The sequence below is a fragment of the Lethenteron reissneri genome, chromosome 45, assembly GCF_015708825.2.
Source record: "Lethenteron reissneri isolate LAM-NWPU_2019-01 chromosome 45, ASM1570882v1, whole genome shotgun sequence".
NCBI classification, from domain to species: Eukaryota; Metazoa; Chordata; class Hyperoartia; order Petromyzontiformes; family Petromyzontidae; genus Lethenteron; species Lethenteron reissneri.
Genome location: NC_083823.1, coordinates 5614576 through 5636330, shown reverse-complemented (window position 1 = coordinate 5636330; position 21755 = coordinate 5614576). Strand labels below are relative to the sequence as shown.

Here is a 21755-nt window from a genome sequence, read left to right as displayed (position 1 = left end):
CCGATCCCCATCCCTTATCTTGCCATGTTGCGCTATAGTCAGCGAACATTGTTAAGCGCCTTGGTGAAAGGCACTTCCTAAATACAAAGTAGAATAGAGTGAGGCTTGTTTGAATCATTGTTGGTGAACGGCCAGACCTTTATAGCCAAGGAATCCTCTCTTTGAGATGCGGGGTCCTAGTTTGATGCAATAATATACAACAAACAAAACACAATTAGCGTTGTGGACAATATAAGTAATGAAATAGATAAACGGACAATGCACATGCATAATCTACTTTGCCTCAGTAATACCCCCCCCCCCCCCCCACATTGTGCAAGAGCGCAGAAGGTTGGTTAACACATCTACGCCTCTACAACGAAACAGTTAGACTTCTCCACAAATCTGGCTGTCGCCTGATGAAGCTGGTTGTAATTACTGGTGAAACGTCGTACTCAGATTGTAAATGTTGTGGCTTGGCTCTCCAACACACGGGTGTGCTGTACTAGTGACGAATTGGCATGTTCTGTTTACGTGACAACCCTTACTAGTTGGCGGTGTTGGGTGGACACGTTTTTATATTTTTCGTGAACTAACCCAAAAACACCTCTATTATGGACCGCAGAACAACTGTTTCTGTAGTGGTCAGTGCTCTGCGCTATGAACCCAGCGACCTGAGCTCGATTGCCACTCGCAACCACCAACACAAGCGGCGAATATCTGGACCAGTCCTGGGCCTCCCTTAGGCCGACTAGGCCTCTACAGAGTATCTGGTGCAGTGTATAAACATCGCCACTAGGGGGACAAAGGTGGTGCCGAGCGTGGTGCTGGCCACCCACCTCCTCGTGTGGCGTTCCGGCCTTCATAGGTGCTCGCTAACAGCACTTGCCCTCAACAGACTTAAGGTTACACGGGGGATCTTTCTCATTGTATCGGTTCCTGGGTTTCTTCATGAGAAAGTGATCAGGAGCTTCGGACCTTTGGTCATGCGCTCAGAAATCATGAGAAACAGAAAAAAAACACTCTATAGGCTCCGACACATTTAACAAACAACAGGGACAACAACCAGAGCTTACAATGTAACAAAAACAATCCCACCAGGCATGGACTCGGAACACCGTCAGAAAAAAAAGTAAGTTCAGCAACAAAGCTTTGAATACGATGTGTTTTTGTGTAAAGTTGGCGGTTGTCACCAGTCAAGAAAGACGAACACCAGAATTTTGTCGAAGAAGCAGGAAGCACGCACTCGCAACAACAACGATGACGACGACAATGACAAGAATAGCAACAGCAACGACAACAACAACAATGATTACGACAACAATGACGACGACAATGACAACAAGAATAGCAACAACAACAACGACGACGACGATGACGACGACAATGACAGCAAGAATAACAACAACAACGACAACGATGATAATGACAAAAAGAATAACAACAACAACAATGATGACGACAAGGACAATGATGACGACGACAATAACAACAAGATTAGCAACAACAATGACAACAACGACAACAACGATGACGATGACAATAACAACAAGAATAGCAACAACAACAACGACGACAATAACAACAAGAATAGCAACAACAACGACCACAATGATGACGACGACAATGACAACAAGAATAGCAACAACATCAACAACGACGACAATGATGACGACGATATTAACAACAAGAATAGCAACAACAACAACAACGACAATAACAACAAGAATAGCAACAACAACGACGACAATGATGACGACGACAATGACAACAAGAATAGCAACAACATCAACAACAACGACGACAATGATGACGACATTAACAACAAGAATAGCAACAACAACGACGACAATGATGACGACAACATTAACAACAAGAATAGCAACAACAACGACGACAACGAAAATGGCGACAATTACAACAAGAAGAGCAACAATGACAACAACGACGACAACGACGACAATGACAACAAGAAAACAACAACAACGACGACAGCAAACAAAGGCTGCTCACCGTTAAGCTGCTTGCCGGCTGGTGACGACCTGAGCGCAGGCCTGCCCGTAACGAGCACGAAGGCCAGGTCGTCGAGTGGGCTCGTCAGAGGCCTGCCGCCCGCCGCCGCCGCCACCGCCGAGTGGTGCTGCTGGCGGTACCCGAAACGCGCGTCGCCGTGGGCCCTGCTCTGCGGGTACGTCTGTGTGTGCTGCGCCCGCACGCAGCTGCCCTGCTGGTTGTGCCCAGATTCGCCGTCGCCTGTGCCGGCAGCTGCGCCGACGCCGGCGGTGGCGGTGGCCGGAGCTCGCGTCCGAGCCTGGGCCTCGGCTTGAGCGGCCCTGGGATTCCCGGCCGCCTGCGCGGACGTCCACGCGGCAGAGCCGAGTTTGGCGTGCGGCGGCACGGTGTGGCTCTTGGAGCCGCCAGTGGCGTGCGGCGTGCCGCGCGAGTAGGTGGTGATGTGCGTCTCCTGGCAGAAGTAGCGGTGGTGGTTGGGCTGCTGCGAAGAGCCCGGCTGTGCCTTGGCGGCCGGCGGCACGCTGAACTGTGTTTGCACGCAAGGCCGGTGGCTATTCGCCTGCGGGGCCATCGACTGGAACTTTGTGCAGCTCTGCGACTGCACCCTGCAGAAGGCCAGCGACTGAGCCAGCGTGTAAATCTCGGACGTGGCCTGTGCATAGTTTGGGGGCTGGTGGGCCTGTGAGTAGGCTGGAGGTCTGGCCCGTGCGTAGTCCTGGAGCTTGGCCTGGCCGGAGGCTGGCTTGTAGGCCCCGTGCGGCTGCGGGAAGGTCTGGGCCTTGACCTGGCAGCTCTTTAGGGACTGGGCCTTGGGAACGTGCGGAGCATGAAACCCCGTGACCTCCTGGGGCCGGTGGACGCGCGGGCAGGCCGCCTTTGGATCGTAGGCCTTGGCCTCCGCCGCCGTTGCCTTCATCTGCGAGGACACCTGAGCCTGAGCGCCGTAGCCCCCCGCGTGCGTCACCGCCGCCGTGGCTGCCGCGGCCGGCGCGGTGTAGGAGTGGGACTTTGGGTGACGGTGGTGGCCCAGAGGCATCTTGGGGCTCGTCGTATCAGAAATCTCGGACGCCGACGACTTGGGCGCCTGGCCGTGTCCCGGAAGGCACAGGCCAGCGTGGCCCGGCTTGCACGACAGTTTAGAGGACGGCGGCGGCGGCAGCAGGAGTGGCGGCTGCGCGGGAGCCGGGCACGGCCGCTCGGCGCCGCTCAGGGCCCCCCTGCTCAGCGGGGCGCAGACCTCCCTCTCCGCGTCCTTAAACTCCTTCCCCGGCGCCTCGAGCTCCTTAGACGGGCCCGGAGGGGGCCTCGCGTAACCGGCGCTGGCGCCCGGCGCGCCACCCTGCTTGGCATCGGCCACGTCAGCGAACGCGGAGGCCGAGGGGCACGCCGCGGCGCCGGCCGCCGACGGCGCCGAAGCCGGTTCTGGCGGCAGCGACAGCAGAGGGGGCCTGTGTGGCTGCAGCTCGGGGAAGGGCGGCGGGATCCGGTTGGCCAGCTCGTCGCGGAGCCCCGACCGCATCCCGTCGCCACCGCTGCCCTCCGAGCCCTTAGTCGCATCGGCGTGGCCGTGGGGCTGCGGCCTCCGGTAGCAGGGCAGGCCAAATGCGCCGCGCTTGCCCGGGTCGGCAGGCTCTCGCAGCGTGGAGAAGCAAACCGGGTAGTACTTCATCTCCTCGTATTCCGACTCCACCTGCTCGGGCCGCGACGCCGGAGTGCCGACGGTGGCAGGGGCGGCGGTGGCAGCTGCGGTGGCCGTGTCCTCCTCCTCCTGCTGCTCGGCATCTCTGCCGAATTCGCCGACCATCTCGATGTAGACCGGCTCTCCGTCGTCGTCTTCGTCATCGTCGTCGTCGTCACGGCGGCGGGTGGTGGTCCTTGAGCGCCGTGTGGCCCGGCCGCGCCCAGGAGCGCTCAAGGATGACGGGCGTGGAGGCCGGGCGCGACGGCAGCGCCAACGCGGCGCTCCTCGCGCCGTACAGGCCGCTGAGCCGGGTGCTGGGGTTACGCTTGGGCTTCGGCGGAGGGATCCTCCTCTTCGTGATGTAATCGTCGTCGTCGGCACGCGGCTTCTGATCACCTGTGGGTAGCGCGGTGGGAGGGGGCCAGGGGGCGGAAGAGTGGGGGAGGTTGAGGGCAGGAGGGGGTGGCTAAGGCAATGACGCCAATGTAATTTAGAAGAACGAAAACAAAACTGTCACAGTGTTTTCTTTGGTTCAATGATCACCGAGCCATTGGTTATCATCCCCCATTTACAGCCCAAGCCAGTTGTGTAAATTGACAGTCCTACGGTTGTGGAGAGTCTATCCAACGGGCAACTGTTCATATAGCGGTTAGCACGCCGCGGTATGAACCCGGCGACCCGTGTTCGATTCCTGCTCACGGCCACCAACACCAGCGACGATTATCTGAACGGGTCCTGGGCCTCCCCTCGGTCGACTTAAAAAAATGTGCACCTGGTGCAGTGTATAAATATATCGCCACTGGGGAGGCAAAGGTGGTTGGCCACCCATCTCCATGTGTGCCGTACCGGCCCTTGTGGGTGTTCCTTATCAGCACTTGCCCCGACAGTTTGCAAAGGCTATGGGGGGGGGGGGGGTGAATCATTGTGAGGAATTCCCGAAGATTCTCCACGAGCAGAGACGGAGGAGAGCGGTACATCCCGTTGGGCGTCTTACGATCGCGTCGATTTGCCCGCGGAACGGGGAGGGGGGGGTTAAGTTAACGTTTTGTAACGTGCGGCGCTTGTTAGAAATGGGTGAAACGCCCCAAGCGGTGAGGCAGTTTGCCAATTACGCAGTGGGGTTTATTTTCACTCTCCCCCCCCAATACCGCATTTGCTGTGTTGGAAATGGCTCTTGCTCGGGCTCCCGTGGATGTCACGTCCCGTTTGATTCCAGGCAGGAAAAATGTGCGGCCGCGCGATCACAAATTTATTTGTATGTTTTTTTGGTGATTCGTTTACCTTTCTTGTGCTCTGCACTACTATCGTGTTATTTTGTATCGCTTGTTGTCGTGATGTTCTGTCCCCGTGTCCCAAATGGACATCTGTGACAAAGAGCTTCATAGCTCATCGGATTCCTCCTGCAGTATAAATAAATATTGGGATTCCCGTGCTGTACGGTGGAGTTGTTCAACCGCACAACTCAACACGTTCATCAATAACGCCGTACGATTAAAGAAATAAAGAAACATGCGATCGATAATATAATACATATGTAATATCTCATGAGCGACTTTTCGTGCAAAGTGCAACAATTATGTTACTTAAGTCAGAGTGAAATAGATGTCCTTGCTTGAACGAGCATTGAGGCATTGGTGGAAATTCTACATTCCTATGACAGTGGTGAGTCGATCCAAAGAGCAACCACTGTTGACTTCCCACACAAAGTGGTACCTGTTTTTGCCGACCCCAGAGGGATGATGGGCACAGTAGACCCCAAATCAGGATTTTAACTCGCTACCTTCTAATTGCTGAGCTCCCTGGCTGGTTAGAGAGCATTCATACTGCATCTGTGTATGGTACACCAGCTGCACAGTGGCTCAGAGGAAATCGCTCCAGAGGGTCATCAACACAGCCCAAAAGATCGCCGGCTGCCATCTCCCCACACTGGAAGAACTACACAGTTCACGTTGCATCAAAAAAGCACAGAATATTATAAAGGACTCTTCTCACCCTGGACACTCACTGTTTGAGCTGTTGCCATCAGGCAGACGATTCAGATCAGTCAAAACAAGGACAAACAGATTCAAACAGAGCTTTTATCCTACAGCGATCACCACACTCAATAATGCTAATTAATTATTAAGTAATAGTGTTTACAATTGATTGTGAAATAGAGATGTGCAATGACAAAATGTAACCTTATGTGGGTATGTGGGTATACTTGGGCTGTTTTTATATATAGTATAAATTGATTATCTTTCATTTAATTTAATTTTTATTTCCTTGTTTTATTTAATTTAAATTTATGAATGATGCCCTGACTGGTGAGCATTTTAAATTTCGTTGTACTGGTGACAATGACAATAAACGATCTATCTATCTATATATTTTGTTCATAAATACATGTCCAGTTATATAAAATTCTATTTTTTTGCTATATGTTAGCATATAAAATGTACCATTTTTATATTACCAATCGCTGGAGCAGAGGCTGAGTGATTTGCACACTTTTCTCTGAACCCGGCCACCCGAGTTTGATTCCTAACCTTGGCTCAAATCAACGGCGAATTAATATATGAACCAGTCATGGGCCACCACCCCACCTTCACCGACCCGCAGTGGCGAGCGCGGTGAAGAATGGCCAAATAAACCCTCCATGACCGAGAGGCACAGAGGTGGCTTCCTCCATAATTTACAGGCCATTTGTTAATCCACTGCTGTGTGAAGGCCCCTTGTGGCAACCTGTTTGTTCACGGCGGTCGCTCGTCCGAGCACTATCCCACACCCGCTTGGCTTCCAAGATCTGACAGAATCGGGGCGCGTTGCGGGCGATTTGTTCATCGGCCGCCTTTAAAAAACGGGGAGTAAAAGCGACGACAATTAGCGTCGCCACCGTCGACATGCACGGCGCACGCCGACAGCGGCACGGCTCGGCGAAGACTCTCATCGGCGCGAGCGGCGCGACGAATTCCGCCCCGTTGGCTATCGCCCTGTTCTGCCCGTGTCGCCCCGTCCCGTGCCCCCCGGTGCCGCCCGCGGCGCCGCCACCGACCTGCTCTTCCCGTGCCGCCATCGGTGCCGTCGGGCGAGCCGATCTCGTAGCACAGCGCGGGCCCCGTACTGCAGCAGCGGCGCGGCCGCTGCCTGTGCTCCAACGCCGCCGCCGTCATCGCCGCCGCCGCCGCCGCCGCGGATTTGGACCCCGCGGGGGGACCGCAGGGGTGCGGCAGGAACATCTGCGGGTACGCGCGCGACGGCCGCGGGGAAACGGCGAGCGCCGCCGCGCGCGTCCGTCCCGGGGGCCGAGCGCCCGCGGCGGGAGAAGGGACGGCGGAGGAGGCGGCGGCGAATCCGAAGGGCGGGAAAGAGAAGGGCAGCGCCAGGACTCGGCGATGGTCGCACGAGCAGAGGCCCTTCTCCGGCACCGTCGCCGCCGCCGTTGCCGCCGCGACCCGGCTGCGGGAGGATCGTGTCGAGGAGTCGTCGTGGCGATGGTGACGGTGGGGAGTGTCGGTGGCGACGGCGGTCAGCGAGGCACCGGCAGAGAGGAGGAAGAGAGGGATAGGGAGGGAGGGAACAAAATGAAATCGAGGCAGAGCATAGCGTGCGAAGGGTAAAGCGCTCGCGTGGAAGAAATTGCGGGGATTGTGCCCCCCAGCTCATCACTGCCGCCTCGTCGTTTCCCCGCATCATCGCGCCCCCACCCCGTAGCCCCCCAGCCCCCACCCACCAATCCCTTCCCTGTCGCTGCCCTCGTTCTTTCTCCGGAAAGGAAAATGCACGAGAGAGCAGCTGAGCGACGCATTCTAGTGGGGTGGGGGTGGGGGGGGGGCCCGCGTGGTCGAGTCGCGCATGGGGGCCTTTTCAGGCCCCTCGATCGCGGGCCACGGTGCGGGCCAGCGCGCCGCCGACGCCACGGCAAATTACGGCGAGCACCCGTGAGGATCTGCCAAGTGATTGCGTTCGTTAAAATGCGGCGGGGGGAGGGGGGTGGGGGGGTGGCGACAATTCACGACGCTAATTCATGATAATTTTTTTAAAATACAATTTTTTTTTCATTTCTTATTTTATTACAATTTTTGTATTTTTTGGAGCGCGCCACGAAAAGTGACCCCCGGAGGCGTCCAACAAAAAAAAAACGTGACCGCGGCCGCGTAACGGCGACGTGCCAGCGAAGGCGGCATGCGACAAAGGTCAGACCTGCGCTTTCAGGCGGAAACCGCTCACGTCAGAATCGCCTCCCTGACGCATTGTGAAGCGTCCAGCAGCCCCTGAATAGCCAATGGCAATTTCACAAGATAATTGGTTAAGTATTATGCGCTGTATTTGTATTGCGCTCAAATTCCCCGCGGGTTGTGTGAGAAGAGCACCTGAAGGTTCAGAGAAGACCGAATTATGTTTTGGTAAATATTTTAATTCATTATCATCATCATCATCAGCCATGGCCAATACACTGCTGGCTGAAGGCCTCCCCAATCTGTCCCCATCTCTCACAGGATGGTGCGAAATACTCATTTCAGAATATTGATCAGAATCAGAATATGTATTTATACTGGAGGAATCCGAAGAGCTGTGAAGCTCTTTGTCATAGATCTCCAGCGCCGCCGCTGGTCTCATCGCTCCGTCTCGTCGGATGGACGTCCTCTCAGACGCGTTCCATCCCTGGGCTGCCACTCCGTGCCTCGTCTTTGACCATCGGTCGTCATCCCCCCTGGCCGCGTGACGCCTCCGGCCCAAGCCCACGGTCCGAACGGTGTCGTTAACCTGCGTGCGTTAGTCCATGTGCTCCTCTCTCTCTCTATGAATGCAATTCCAAGGGTATTTGTCACATTTAATTTGTTCTTTATTGCCGTCCGCACGGACTGCAGCGGCTGATTGGGAGGTCCCCCTCATTGTGTCCGTGTCGTTCTGACAAACTGCAGCTCTCTCTGACTGTCACAAAAAATATCGCCCTTTCACCCAGGTTACGCAGACAAAGATCGCCCCTGTAGGCATACGGGGCCGCTGGGACGAGCGCTGCTAGCGAGCACCCATCAAGACAAGACAATGGTGTGGCCAGTACCACGCCCGGTCGCCTTCATCTCTCCAGCACTGGCGTGCTGCACATTTCACCGGGTGGTCATTTAACGCTGAGCTGACCTAGCGGCGGGGGAAGGCCCAGGACCGATTCAGATATTTGCCACCGATGTTCGCCGTGGCCGGTAAACAAACTCATCTCTCGTCTGGCTTTCAGCGCAGTTCGCTAACCGCTGCGCCACCGCTCCGCCCCAGACACACGCACGCATGGACGCACGCGCACACACACAACGCACGTGCGCACGCCAATGCACAGGAAAATCCATTAGCTGCTCAAAATGGAAACCCATTTGAAATCCACGAATGCAGCGGCGCTTGCTTGTGAAACATTTACATGTTCTTGCTCCTTACTTTAAATACACATCATCATCATCAATCATGATCTACCCACTGCTGGATGAAGGCCTAGCGAAGCCATGTCTCAGGCTCTTCTGATGCAACCGTCCGTCTAGGTCCCGCAGACGAACTGTTTCGTGACATCTCGTTAAATGCACTTCTTAAGCTCGCATTGAATACTCGCATCGAATACGTTTGCGACTCGATGCTTTTCAATTCATATTGCCTGTATGTAATGGGCACATGTGTCCCCTGCTGCCCGTAAGATTCACTACATGCACCAGAGTCTAAAAATATATTTGTATATTCCTGATTCGAAGCGTGACCCAAATTTTCCACAATTCATGGATTCCGAAGACGTCTGCAATTTATTGCTCACGTCACTGCTAGCGGAAAGGCCTGCATGGTGTTTCACGCGTGAGTGTCCACTCGTAACTGAAGCATAGCCGCGAGCATCACGCCCCTTATATGTTCCGCACGTCGATTGAATGGTATTCACGCATTGCTTTGGCATTGGTCAGGCTTTCTGGCATATGTAAAACACGGAGACGCTTGTGCATTGTGCCACAGGGGGTTGAAGGGCAATGCTTGGAATGTGTCGTACGTACGTATGTATGTGGAGCTTCTTTCGCACCGTACGTAGCCAACCGTGCTAATCGGAGGTGCGGGGGAAGAACAACAAACTATGGGTCTCTGTGTGAGTCTTTGTATGTATGTATGTGGAGCTTATTTCGCACTTTACACTGCCATCCGTGCTAATTGGAGGTGTGGGGGAAGGACAAAGAAGTGAGTTTTCAATCTATAATTAAAAGTGCACAGCTCCAGTGACTTCCTAATATTGGAAAGAAGAGCGTTCCAGATGGCCGCAGAAGCACGTCGGAAAGCGCGCGATGATGCGGTGACAACAGTCTTTGTCTGATGGTGAACCAAAAGCCGCTGCTGTGAAGATGACCGGAGTTTGCATGATGGTTTCTGCTCCTTAACGAGAAACCCTACACGTGTAATGACAGGGTGACACCTGCTGGCCTGGGAAGGGATTCACGGGTACGGGCACAGAAGTAACAACCAATCAGAGAAGGAGGTGTATCTGGGGCAAAGGTAACAGGCGGGGCTAGCCGAGACACTCCGGGAACCTGCTCGAAGTTTCCACGAGAGGGCGTGGCCGAATGCGGGGCATAGCCACGCCTGGGGGGCAGAGGTCGCAACCGGGTACCCGATACCCGTACCCTACCCGATACCCGGCTACCCGTACCCGGCCGGATACGGGTACCCGTTTGCGACCCTGGTGCGGCCGCGTACGGGTAGGCCGTGAGTCACTGGTGAGTAACTGTTTGTCACTCATTTCCCAACGTCTTGTCTCTTCTCACAATTCAAGTTCCTAGAATCAACCCACCCGCGCCTGCAACATGGCTTCATCCCAGAGGTCGCAATCAGGTACCCGATACCTGTACTCTACCCGTATCCGGCCGCGGGTACGGGTAGGGTACGGATACGGCCGGGTACGGGTACGGGTACCCGTTTGCGACTCTGGTGCGGCCTGGTACGGGTACGGGTAAGGAATCAAAACCCGTTTTCGACCTCTGCTGGGGGAATATAAGGGAGAGCGGACTCGGAGCTCGAGGCTCCTGTGTGGGTTCCTGGGTCCTGGCTGCGTCGCTGCTCGCCGACATCTCTCTCCGTCGTCCGGCCACGTGGAAGATCTCCTGCGTGGTTTCTATCGCCATCATCGTCACGCCGCCAGCCAGCGGCGTAGCCGAGTGGGGGCAATGTGACCACGCCGAGTGATCGGCTGTGTGTGTGACCAGTAGAGGTGTTAATACCTCGAGTTATGCTCAGTGTGAAGAAGAACAAGTGTTGGCCTGTGTTGTGCCCAGTGTGAGCAAATAAAGAAGAAGTACCCTCTACACGATGTGTCGCAGAAGTCGCTCATTACACATGCACTCGTGTGTTGACAAATAAATGCGCTGAGGATGCAGTGAATATGTTCTAACTCGATATAACGAATCATTTGTTATTGTTGCGTGGGCAGTCGTGCACAAGAACAACCTGGATAATATAGGAGTGTTGATGTACAGCATCGCACGATTTTGAAGAAGCCAAAAATAAAAAAAACACGTAAATCCTGCAGTCACTTGGATTTCTTAGGCGGTCTCAGCGGCGGAGAACGTCACCGCTGCTTTTATAGGAAACGTTTGAATTCCCGGCGTGATCCTCCGCGACCAGGGACGCTCCCTGCAAGGCGTCGCGACGTCGCTTGCGTGTAGCCGACCCTGAAGCCGCTGCCACTTTCGCGGGGGAGACGACCGCTGCCGCCACCTGCTCAAAGAGGCCAAATCGACGGCAAGCGAGCGCGAGCGCCACTCACAAGGCGAGAACCTGGGACGTGAGCACCTGGGTTTGAATCCGGTTTGCCGCCACCCGAGATTGGCATCGTCCTCTGCTGTCCCCCACAGTCTGGAATTACCGTCCTCCAGCCATCCGTGCTGTCGATACCCTGCACCCCCCCTCCCCCCCGTTTAAGTCCACGCTCAAGAACTTTATTCTTGTTCACCGCTCTGCCTTTGACTGTCTGCCTCTTGTTCTTCCCCCCTGCTCTCTCTCTACAAAAAAAAAACAAATACGGCCACGGTCTCTACAGATACGGTGGCTTTGAGAGGCTACACGAAACCCACGTGTGTACTGCGTCGTGAGATGAAACAGAATTCTCGAGTGGACAGGTGGAGTTCAAGGTCCCAGCCCCGCACCTCCGATTTGCAACAGTGCGAATGACGTTCAACATATACGTGCGTACGATGCGTTCCCAGCATTGCCCTTAAACCCCCTGCTGCACAAAGTGCACAAAGTGCCTCGGTGTTTTTGCATCTTCCAGAAAGCTGGCCATGCCCGAGCAGCCGTTGAATGGCATTCAATTGACTTGTTAAAATAAATTACATGCATTCTATTTTTGTAGATATGTACTCAATAAAATACAGTCGCCAATTTTACAATCATTCTCTCCCCCTACCCATCGTCCCTTCCCCAAAGCTCTCCTAACCTCTGCGTTCGCACTCTGATCCGTTGCACCATCGACAGTGCTGCTTGTTGCTGACCGCATAATCAGCTTCAAGCCCTCTTCGATCTCACCTAGACGAATATCCCCCGTGTAGGCGTACAGACTGCTGGGACAAGTGCTGTTCGAGAACATGCCTGTGCACGTGCTCTAACCCATGTGTTGCTCTTTATGTCTGTCGATGTAATCCCAAGATGCATTCTATTTTTGTAGAGATGTACTCAACGTTCAGTCGGCACTATTCAGCGTAGCGCGAAGCCGGCTACGGTGGATGGGCTCATCTGCTAAGAATGCCGAAAAACTTCCCCGGGGAGACGTTCGAAGGATGTCATCCGGGCAAAAGACCCCGAGGCCGCCCGCGATTGTGCTGGAAAAGCGCGGGCCGGTCCGCCTGGCTGAGGAGAGCCCGGCGATCCGGGAGCCACGGTCGATGCCGCTGGCGGAGGACAGGACCAGGATGGAAGAAGGCCTTGGTGGATTCGCTGCCCCCGTGACCCGATTCAGTTAGGAAAAAGCGTCCCGATGTTGGTTGATTGATTGTGTATGTTTTTTTTTTAAGCCAAAATGACCTCATGCAAAGTTGTCAGGCGCAGGTTGTTGGTGTGCCCCGGAGTGCCCTGCTGCCCAACTTGTTTGCGGAATCTATTTTGAAAACACGGAGCGCGAGCCGCTTCATTTGGGCCTGTGTGCGGACGTGCGGCCTCGTAGATCTCGACCGGTCAATGATCCCCGGGGCTTGGAGCGTTGGGCGGTTATGCGCGGAGGCCCCAGACTAATCAATCAATCACCTTTCAGCCGCTTAATCACCATCAAGTCGAAAGACATTCTGTAGCGGTTAGCGCGCTGCGCTAAGAACCCGGCGACCCCAGTTGGATTCCTGCTCACGGCCAACACGAGTGACGATTATCTGAACCGGTCTTGGCTCTCCCCTAGGTCGACTCAGCCTCAAATGAGTACCTGGCGTGGTGTGTAAACATCGCCACTCGGGAGACAAAGGCGGTCGGGTGTGGTGCTGGCCACCCACCCCCTCTTGTGCTGTGCCGGCCTTTATAGGTGCTCGCTAACAGCACTTTCCCCAATAGCCTGTCACAGGCTATACGGGGGACCTTTGTTTTTGTTTCCCTCCTGTTGGTGGAAACTATTTGGAAAAACATTTACGCCGCTCACCTGTTGTAGTTTTTTGTTTGATTGCTTTTAACTCGTGATTAAAGCACATATTTAACTATGTTTCTCATCGTCCGCTTAAGGAGAAGTTCCGTCACAACCTGGAGCGGAACGACTGTTTCCCCCGTGATCAAAAAAACAAAACGTCGTGACATTTTTTTGGACACGGAGACACTAATCTGGTTTCGGCATTACAGTGTCTCATCAGCAGTCGGGCATCGCATGAATCAATGCTGGTGAACTGCCGGTCTTACAGGCGAGGAACCCTCGCTTAACAATCACGCGTCGAACTTCGCCCTGGCCGTGAGCGGAAACGCGCGCGGAAGCTATTACACGCGGACGTTTCAATTGGTTTTGGCTGCGTCGTCAGCTGGCGGAGGGTGCCACGACACACATTTGGCCGGATCATTAAGCGGGGCTGGGGGTGCTGGGGGGGCTGGGGGGGCAGGGGGGGGGGGTGGGGGCTGGGGGGCGCGCGGGGGGGGGGGGGGGGTCCGGCTTAGCACAAAAAAATTGATTGCATCTCGAATCGCGGACAATCGGCGACGGCGCAAATCCCACGCGACCAAGCTGCACCGACCGACCGACCGGTTCATCCTCCGGCTGCACGCCCGCCGCTTACCAGTCTCTGGCCGCCAGCTTGTGCCTGGTGGCGCCGCTCTTGAGGCCATCGAGCCCGCAGGAGCACTCGTGCGGGTGGCAACCTCCGCCGCCTCCTCCGCCGTGCATCGCCCTCAGCTTGCGGTAAAACCGCCGGCCGCTGCCGCCCTCCGACGCCGACGGCGGTGGTGCCCCGTGGCCATCCTTGGTGGGAGTCACGGCCGCCCACTGCTTGCTGCCGCCGCCGCCACCGCTCACCCTCTGCCGCAACCTCTGCCGAGCGATGAACCTCCGCACGGCTGTTGCCGCCGAAGGGTTGGGGCCGGCGGGGGTGGCGGTGGTGGTGGCGGTGGCGACGGTGGTCGTGGCGGAAGCGATGATGGCGGTAGTGGCGATTGTTCGCGTTGATGGCGATGGTGGCAAGGGGTGGCAGCGGTTGAAGCGGTAGCGGTGGTGACGGCGATGATGGTCGTGGTGTTGGCGACGATGGCGGTGGTGACGATGGTGGTATTGGTGGCGACGGTGGCGAGGATGTCAGCGGTGGTGGCAACGATGGGGGGGTGGTGGTTTGGGGTTGAGGGTCAGGTTCGGTTCAGGTGGGGAGGAGGTTGCGGGGATGGTCGTAGTGTGAGGTGGGGAAAAGGGACCACAAGCGTCATGCTGGGTAAGAGTTTACGCAACGAAAGAAGACGAATTTGGGGAGGGGGGCGGTGGGGATCGGTCTACTCGTGCACGTTTCAAATCGTCACGGCGGAGCGGAGAGATTCTTTAGGAGGAGGACGGCGGAGATTAAAGGGAAGCAGAGGAATGAAAACACAGCGCAAGGTGATGAGCCGTGGCGTCGTCGCGTCCGGGCGCGCTAAGGGTGGTCACGTGTCGGGGCAAAACCGCGTGCTCGCGCCCTTCTCGCTACGACTTGTCAGAAGGTCGCGCCGAGCTCGTCGATAAATACCGCGCTCGCGTCCTCTACATTATAACACCGTTCACAATTTGGTCACCACGCATTTTTGTGACCTCCGTTAATTTGCCCTACGCAGTATTAATAATGATAAGCATCGTATTTGACCGTCATTTACCCATTCATCCTCTCGTGGTGCCCAGAAGGCAAGGGGGGTTATTCAAAAACTACCTTCCCCCCTTGAGCCCCCCCCCCCCTGCCAACTGCTTTGCCCACATCTGAGCGAGCAGTTGCGCATCAAAGGGGGGGGGGGAGTGTGTCAGGCCACTTTCTGCTTAACTCCACATCCTCCCCCCTTCATCCACGAACACTCAACGAAAGAGAGGGGGGGTGGGAGTTGCAGGATGGAAGGAGATTGTTATTCGATTGAGTTTGAGCGACTTCTGATCGCAAGCAATGCCAAGGTTCTGGCCACAAGAAATTGGGGGGCAGTTTTTGTTGCATTTTTCAACGCGGACATTAAAAAATTGTCACAGGCAACGCGAACCGTCTTGTCAGGTGCACCCCGCAAAAACCGATGGTTTGATGTTTATCACGGGACGCAAGCTGCTGTGGTGTAGAGCCATCGCAACCGGTGTGGCGTTGCTGCGTGGAGGCGATAGCGTTTGCTCCGACTCACGCAGCACTGGGCTGGCAGAAAGCCTCCCACTTACCCATTAAAATTTGCACAAACATCCCGGATTGCCCTCGTCGTTGTTGTGTGTGCATGGAGCGTTGAATGTGAGAGGTGCAAAAATAGGTGATGACTCCGATGATGATGATGATGATGGCAATTGTCGACACTGCACAGCTCTGAGTCACACTGAGGATTGTTATTGTGGTCGTTTGCTTGGTTAGCTTACTCCAGCCAGCCATCCACTCAGCCAGTCAGCCACCTCGCCATCCGCTCAGCCAGCCAGCCACCCAAGCCAGCCACCCAGCAAGCCACCCACACCCAGCCAGCCAGCCAGTCAGCCAACCAGCCAGCCAGCCGGTCAGCCACCCAGCCAGCCATCCGCTCAGCCAGCCAGCCACCCAAGCCAGCCACCCAGCAAGCCACCCACACCCAGCCAGCCAGCCAGTCAGCCAACCAGCCAGCCAGCCGGTCAGCCACCCAGCCAGCCAGCCGGTCAGCCAGTCAGCCAACCAGCCAGCCAACCGGTCAGCCACCCAGCCAACCAGCCAGCCAGCCAGTCAGCCAACCAGCCAGCCAGCCGGTCAGCCACCCAGCCACCCAGCCAACCAGCCAGTCAGACAAACTGTCAGCTACACACCCACCCAGCCAGTCAGCCACCCAGCCAGCCACCCAGCCACCCAGCCAGCCAGCCAGTCAGCCAGCCAGTCAGACAAACAGTCAGCCACCCACCCAGCCACCCGCTGGTATCAACGAAGCAGCACCAGTTGTACAAAACAAATTGTCGCTGGCCTTTTTACTCAACGTCACTATTCCTAAACGTATCCATGAACATTGAATCACACCCACAATGCGTTGCACGGACAACACATACAAAGCGGACAGCAGTGTGTCATCAAACACAGCACTCACTCGCCTCCTCACTCCTCTCATCATAGTCACAGCGGTCCACTCTCACGTCCGCCGTGGAGACACAAGGAACACAAATCCTGAACCGATGGAGGGCCAGATCGCTTTTGAAAAAGAACTGCACAGTAGGCTTTACCTGGTAAAATAAAAATAAAGTTTCAATGAATTTAGTTTTAATGATTTTGCTTATCTTTCCTATACTTCGCACTCCTATAGTTGTTTTGTTTGTTGTAACTTTCTGACCCGTCCCTACTGGATTGCTTTGAAAAAGAGCTTCTTCATGGCGCGTCGGATTTCTCCAGGATAAAAAAATTCTGACGATTCTGGGTTAAATTGACAAACACTTCCATTGCCCATGTGATTGATGCCATCAGTGCTCCCCCGCCCCCCTTCCCCCCCATGCCCCACCCCCGGCCGTGCCCCCCATGACGCGGCTTACCTTTTTGGCAGATGACTACTTTTCGATGCAGCTGATGGCAAATTTCGGCCAAGTGCTCGCTCTGCCAAGGCACTGGGAGGAGTCTCACACAGCCGGCCTGCAAGTGGGGTGGGAGGGGGGGTCAAACACAGCATGCGTTGTTTACTTTTTTTGTGCGACACTCGTGGCTTCACTTGAAAGCATCATAAGCAATTGTCAATCGCACGTAGAAGGAGAAAACCGGAGGAGAATCTCCACTGCCCCCCCACACACTCCTCCTCCCCCCACCTCGCCAAGTGGGCAAAGCCGAACCGTGCCAGGGCCGTGCCGAGCTCAGGAGAAGCGCCGGAATGTTTTTTGGATCGTCTCCCTTTTCCACTGCAGAAGCCGAGCCGTGCCGAGCCGAGCCGCGCCGCCGCCGTCAAGGCTCGCAACGGGAACGAGTCTGGACATGTGGGGGCGACGCCGTTGTGGTTGGTGGTGGGTGGGGGGTGGTGGTGGTGAGTGGTGGTGGTGGGTGGTGGTGGTGGGTGGTGGGTGGTGAGTGGTGGTGGTGGGTGGTGGTGGGTGGTGGTGAGTGGTGGTGAGTAGTGGGTGGTGGTGGTGAGTGGTGGGTGGTGGTGGGTGGTGGTGAGTGGTGGTGAGTGGTGGTGGTGGGTGGTGGTGGGTGGTGGTGGTGTCCTCGCCGTGCGCTTGCTGATGACACGTGCCACGAAGGCATCTTCAGCTCGAGCCCCCTGACCCCCTCGACCTTGACGTAAGCCGTGACTAGGACTCAAACTCGGATAGCTCCCCCCCCCCCCACAACCGCACCCTCACCGCAGTCGAGCACAGCTGTCTGCATATTGCGAGCAACAGTAATAATATGCGTAGAGCGAATCAGCTTCGAATCCCTAAAGCGTTAAATTTGCAGTTGTATCATTATGCCGAACCTCTCCCGGGGCCAACGCAATGACCCCGATAGCTAAATCGTAGAGATGTTCCCGATTGTATCCGCGCGCAATGACAAGCGCTGCCCGCGTGACTCTCTCGCGTTACACAGAGCCAGCGAAATTTAATTTCGTGCCAAATGTTGCGTGTGGGGAGAGGAGGGGGGTGGGCAGTGGAGATTCCCCTCCTGTTCTCTCCTTCTGCGTGCGATTGACAATTGCTTGTTTGTGTGTGCGGCCAATCATCTCAGTCGGTCGACCTGGGTCTGCCCCTTGACCTCCTGCCAGCGGGCGTTCGACACTTTACGTGGCTTCAACGTGCACGCAGCCTGGCACAAGCGCCGTGGTGACATCACCGTCACTTAGTAGCTAGCGAATGGCGGTTGTTGTGCTTGTGTAACCGCTCCACTACCGCGCTACGACCCCAGGGACCCGGGTTCGATTCCTGCTCACGGCCAACACCAGTGACGATAATTATCTTAACCGGTCCTGGGCCTCCCCTAGGTCGACTCAGCCTCAAATGAGTACCTGGTGCGGTGTGTAAACATCGCCACTGGGAAGACAAAGTCGGTCAGGTGTGGTGCTGACCAACCCACCCCCTCGTGTGCCGTGCCGGCCTTCATAGGTGCTGACTAACAGCACTTGCCCCTACAGTCTTAAGGCTATAAAGGGGATCTTATGCGCCGAGGCCCCAGACTAATCAATCAATCACCGTTCAGCCGTTTAATCACCATCAGTCGAAAGACATTCTGTAGCGGTTAGCGCGCTGCGCTAAGAACCCGGCGACCCGAGTTTGATTCCTGCCCACGGCCAACAACAGTGACGATTATCTGAACCGGTCTTGGACCTCCCCTAGGTCGACTCAGCCTCAAATGAGTAGCTGGGCGCGGTGTGAAAACCATCGCCACTCGGGATGCAGAGCCAGCCGGACATAGAGCCGGGCCACCCACCCCCTCGCGCGCCAGTGCCGGCCTTCATTAGGCACCTCGTCAACAGCACTTGCCCCAACGCCGTGTAAAGGCTACGCGGGGAAGGAGGGGGGGGGGGTCTTTGTCTTTTGTAGTGCCGGCAATCAGGAGAGCTGTCATCGTGCACACGACGACACAGCGTGTGCCGCTCGGGTCCCCCGGTGATCCTTCGCGTCTATTGCTGCTGCCGCCGCTGCTGCTGCTGGGAGAAGCAACCAACCAATTGCGCTCGGCGTTCGCGTGACCTTGAGTGGCGGACGTGACCTTGAAAGGGGGGAGCGTTGGATGGGGATGAGAGGTGGTGGGGGGGGGGGCTGCTTGTGTAATACGTGCGTCTGTCTCTCTCCCTCGAGCTGATTCGACATAATTTAACCTAAACCCCCCCCCCCCCCCGCTCGCTCGTCCGGATTCGTATTTATAATTCATGCGATCATTCGGAAGAGCGCTTACGTTGAATAATAAGGAAATCAATAACGAAGACGAAATATTTCTCGCTTGGGTGCGAGGTTAATCAGGTCCGTCCCCCCATACCTCCCTCCCCATAGCCCCCCCCTTCCCCCCTCCCCCCCATAGTCCCCCCCCCCCCCTATACCCCCCTCCCCCTATACCCCCACGCCCCCCCCCCCCCTCCCCCCAAGCCCCCTCCCCCCAACGCCCCCTCCCCCCACGCCCCCTCCCCCCACGCCCCCCCTTCCCCCACGCCCCCCCTCCCCCCACGCCCCCCCCCTCCCCCCACGCCCCCCTCCCCCCACACCCCCCTCCCCCACGCCCCCATCTCCCCCCACGCCCCCTCCCCCCACGCCCCCCTCTCCCCCACGCCCCCCCTCCCCCACGCCCCCTCCCCCCACGCCCCCTCCTCCCACGCCCCCCCCCTCCCCCACGCCCCCTCCCCCTCCCCCACGCCCCTCCCCCCACGCCCCCCTCCCCCACGCCCCCTCCCCCCACGCCCCCCCTCCCCCCCCTCCCCCCACGCCCCCCCTCCCCCCACGCCCCCCCCTCCCCCCACGCCCCCCTCCCCCCACGCCCCCCCCCTCCCCCCACGCCCCCCCTCCCCCCACGCCCCCCCTCCCCCCCCCCCCCACGCCCCCCCTCCCCCCACGCCCCCCTCCCCAATAAACGCGGCGGCACGAGACGAGACGCTCCGTTCTAACAAAACACAACGCTGGGAGTCTCTCTCCTCGCCAGCCCAGCCCCAATCAAATAACAGCCGATGCAGTTTTATACCACCATACAATATACACCGTGACTGTATATATATTACTAAAACCGGTAATATATAGTTATAAATATTATCTTTTTAAAAAATATACGTGTGTGTGTGCGCTGGATTACATCGTATAAAAATGCAGCTCCCAGCATCGCATACGTAACACGTGACGCGGCCGACAACATCATTGGAGGCGCGGGGGGGGGGGGCTAGCGTGGAGGGGGGGGGCAGGGGAGGGAGGGGGGGGGCAGGGGAGGGAGGGAGGGGGGCAGGGGGGAAGGGGAGGGGCAGCGAATCGAGCGCAGTGCAACAATTTCCCACCGCCGCTGCAGGAAGACAATCCGCGATGTGCCGACTGTACCACAGAGACCGGGCCGTGTACCCCGACTCCACTACCGCCCACTCTCCTCACTGCCCCCCCCCCTCCACCGCACGAGATTTCCAATTCCCTCGCTCCTCCGGCTGGTGTCTCCCACCTCCACCAGCGGAATGAGCGACGCCTCGCTGCGTGAATGCCCTGGCACGCGTGTTTTCAAGTCGCCTTGTTGACACGGGGGGGGGGTGGTGGTGGGTGGTGGTTGATGGTCACGCTGTTGTTTTCACGCTGCTGCGATTCTCCAAAAGTCCGCCACCAATAAACATCCCGCGCCAAGCTGCCTTCACCGTGACGAGCGAAATGTAATCAGATTTCCCACCCACCTCCCTGTAAATTGTGTTGGAATTTTGTTTTGCGGATCGTGAAAAGAATTGGTCTCGTCTCCCAAAACATTCACGACGACGGCATCGAGGTCGGCCACGTTTCGCGACGCGTGCTGTCGAACGCGCATCGAACACGCCCGGTCTGTGCGATTGTTATTATACGGCCTCTGATCGCAGCAGGAAAACATCACGTGGCAAATGCGGCTTGTGTTTTTTTTCATTAACCAGGAATACCCATTGTCCCGAGTCGGCCAATGGATAGAATAATATTATTCATAATTAACTAATTGTCTGATCATTTATGCTATGCGCCTTAATCACAATTCAGAATCGCCAGACACGCTCAAAGTGCGACTTCCATATATAGATTGCGTCTCTGTTGAGCAGCATTCCGCGCGTGCATTTCGCTGATGGCATTTGAGTGCTATTCATAGGGCCCTCTTTAGCAATTCATGGCCCCTTTTCAAATATAAATGCGAATGCAAACAGTTTTCTCCCGGCACGGCGGCATTGACGGTCTATTATGCAACACGATTACGTTGCGAAACAAGGCGAACAATGTTTTTTTTTTTTGCAAAGACTGCAACCTTAAAAATATATATAACGGGACGGCGAGGCAATTGTATTGGTACAGTATGCTTTGCCATTGCAGTCCTCTCCCGCATACAAATTTCCTCTGGAGAGTGAAATAAGCGGGGATGATGACTCTCCGATACCGGCTTGTCCGGCGGTGTTGGTATGCAAACATTCCATTACAGAAACGCTAGACAGGCGAAGAGGGAAAAATCTAAAAGAACCCGACACTAATCACGCGTGGAGCACCAACACGAACATGCACATGAATTAATAAAACGAATGGGAAGAAGAAGAAGAAAAAAACGTAGAATGCACAGCGTGTAGAAAGAGAGAGAGAGCTTATTCGTTTTTTTTTTACCGAAGAAGATGTGTTGGGGTAGTCGTATTCTGACATGGTGTTGTTCCAAGGTTATCCCAGGCTCCGAGCACGATCACATCGATGAGGAAGGCCCATCCGTCGGATGAAAATACAGTAAACACTGCTAACCGCTAGACCGCCTCGGACATCCTGAATTTCTCCCGTCTTCGTGTGTTGGGGTCGGGGGGGGGGGGATATCCGCCGTCACATTCCGAAAATAAAACGGGCCCCCCCACCCGC

General features: G+C 56.1%; 2 protein-coding genes across 2 annotated transcripts in view; both read right to left on the bottom strand.

The window, feature by feature from the left end:
- The window catches only part of LOC133353847 (mucin-19-like), a 49478-nt gene extending 42629 nt beyond the window's left edge, over positions 1-6849 (bottom strand). Inside the window, exons 1-2 of the mRNA XM_061570287.1 lie at positions 6708-6849; positions 1993-4069 (exon numbers count right to left, since the gene is read on the bottom strand). Of these exons, the coding sequence (XP_061426271.1) occupies positions 1993-4069; positions 6708-6728 (2098 nt within the window). The 5' untranslated portion in view covers positions 6729-6849. The remainder of the gene's footprint in view (positions 1-1992; positions 4070-6707) is intronic.
- Positions 6822-21699, bottom strand: LOC133353814 (uncharacterized). The gene is made up of 5 exons (XM_061570235.1): positions 21516-21699; positions 16800-16896; positions 13903-14179; positions 6944-7111; positions 6822-6891 (listed from the first exon to the last, which is right to left on the bottom strand). The coding sequence occupies exons 1-5, from the start codon at positions 21549-21551 to the stop codon at positions 6822-6824; spliced, it is 648 nt and encodes a 215-aa protein (XP_061426219.1). The 5' UTR covers positions 21552-21699.
- Positions 21700-21755: the final 56 nt, after the last annotated feature.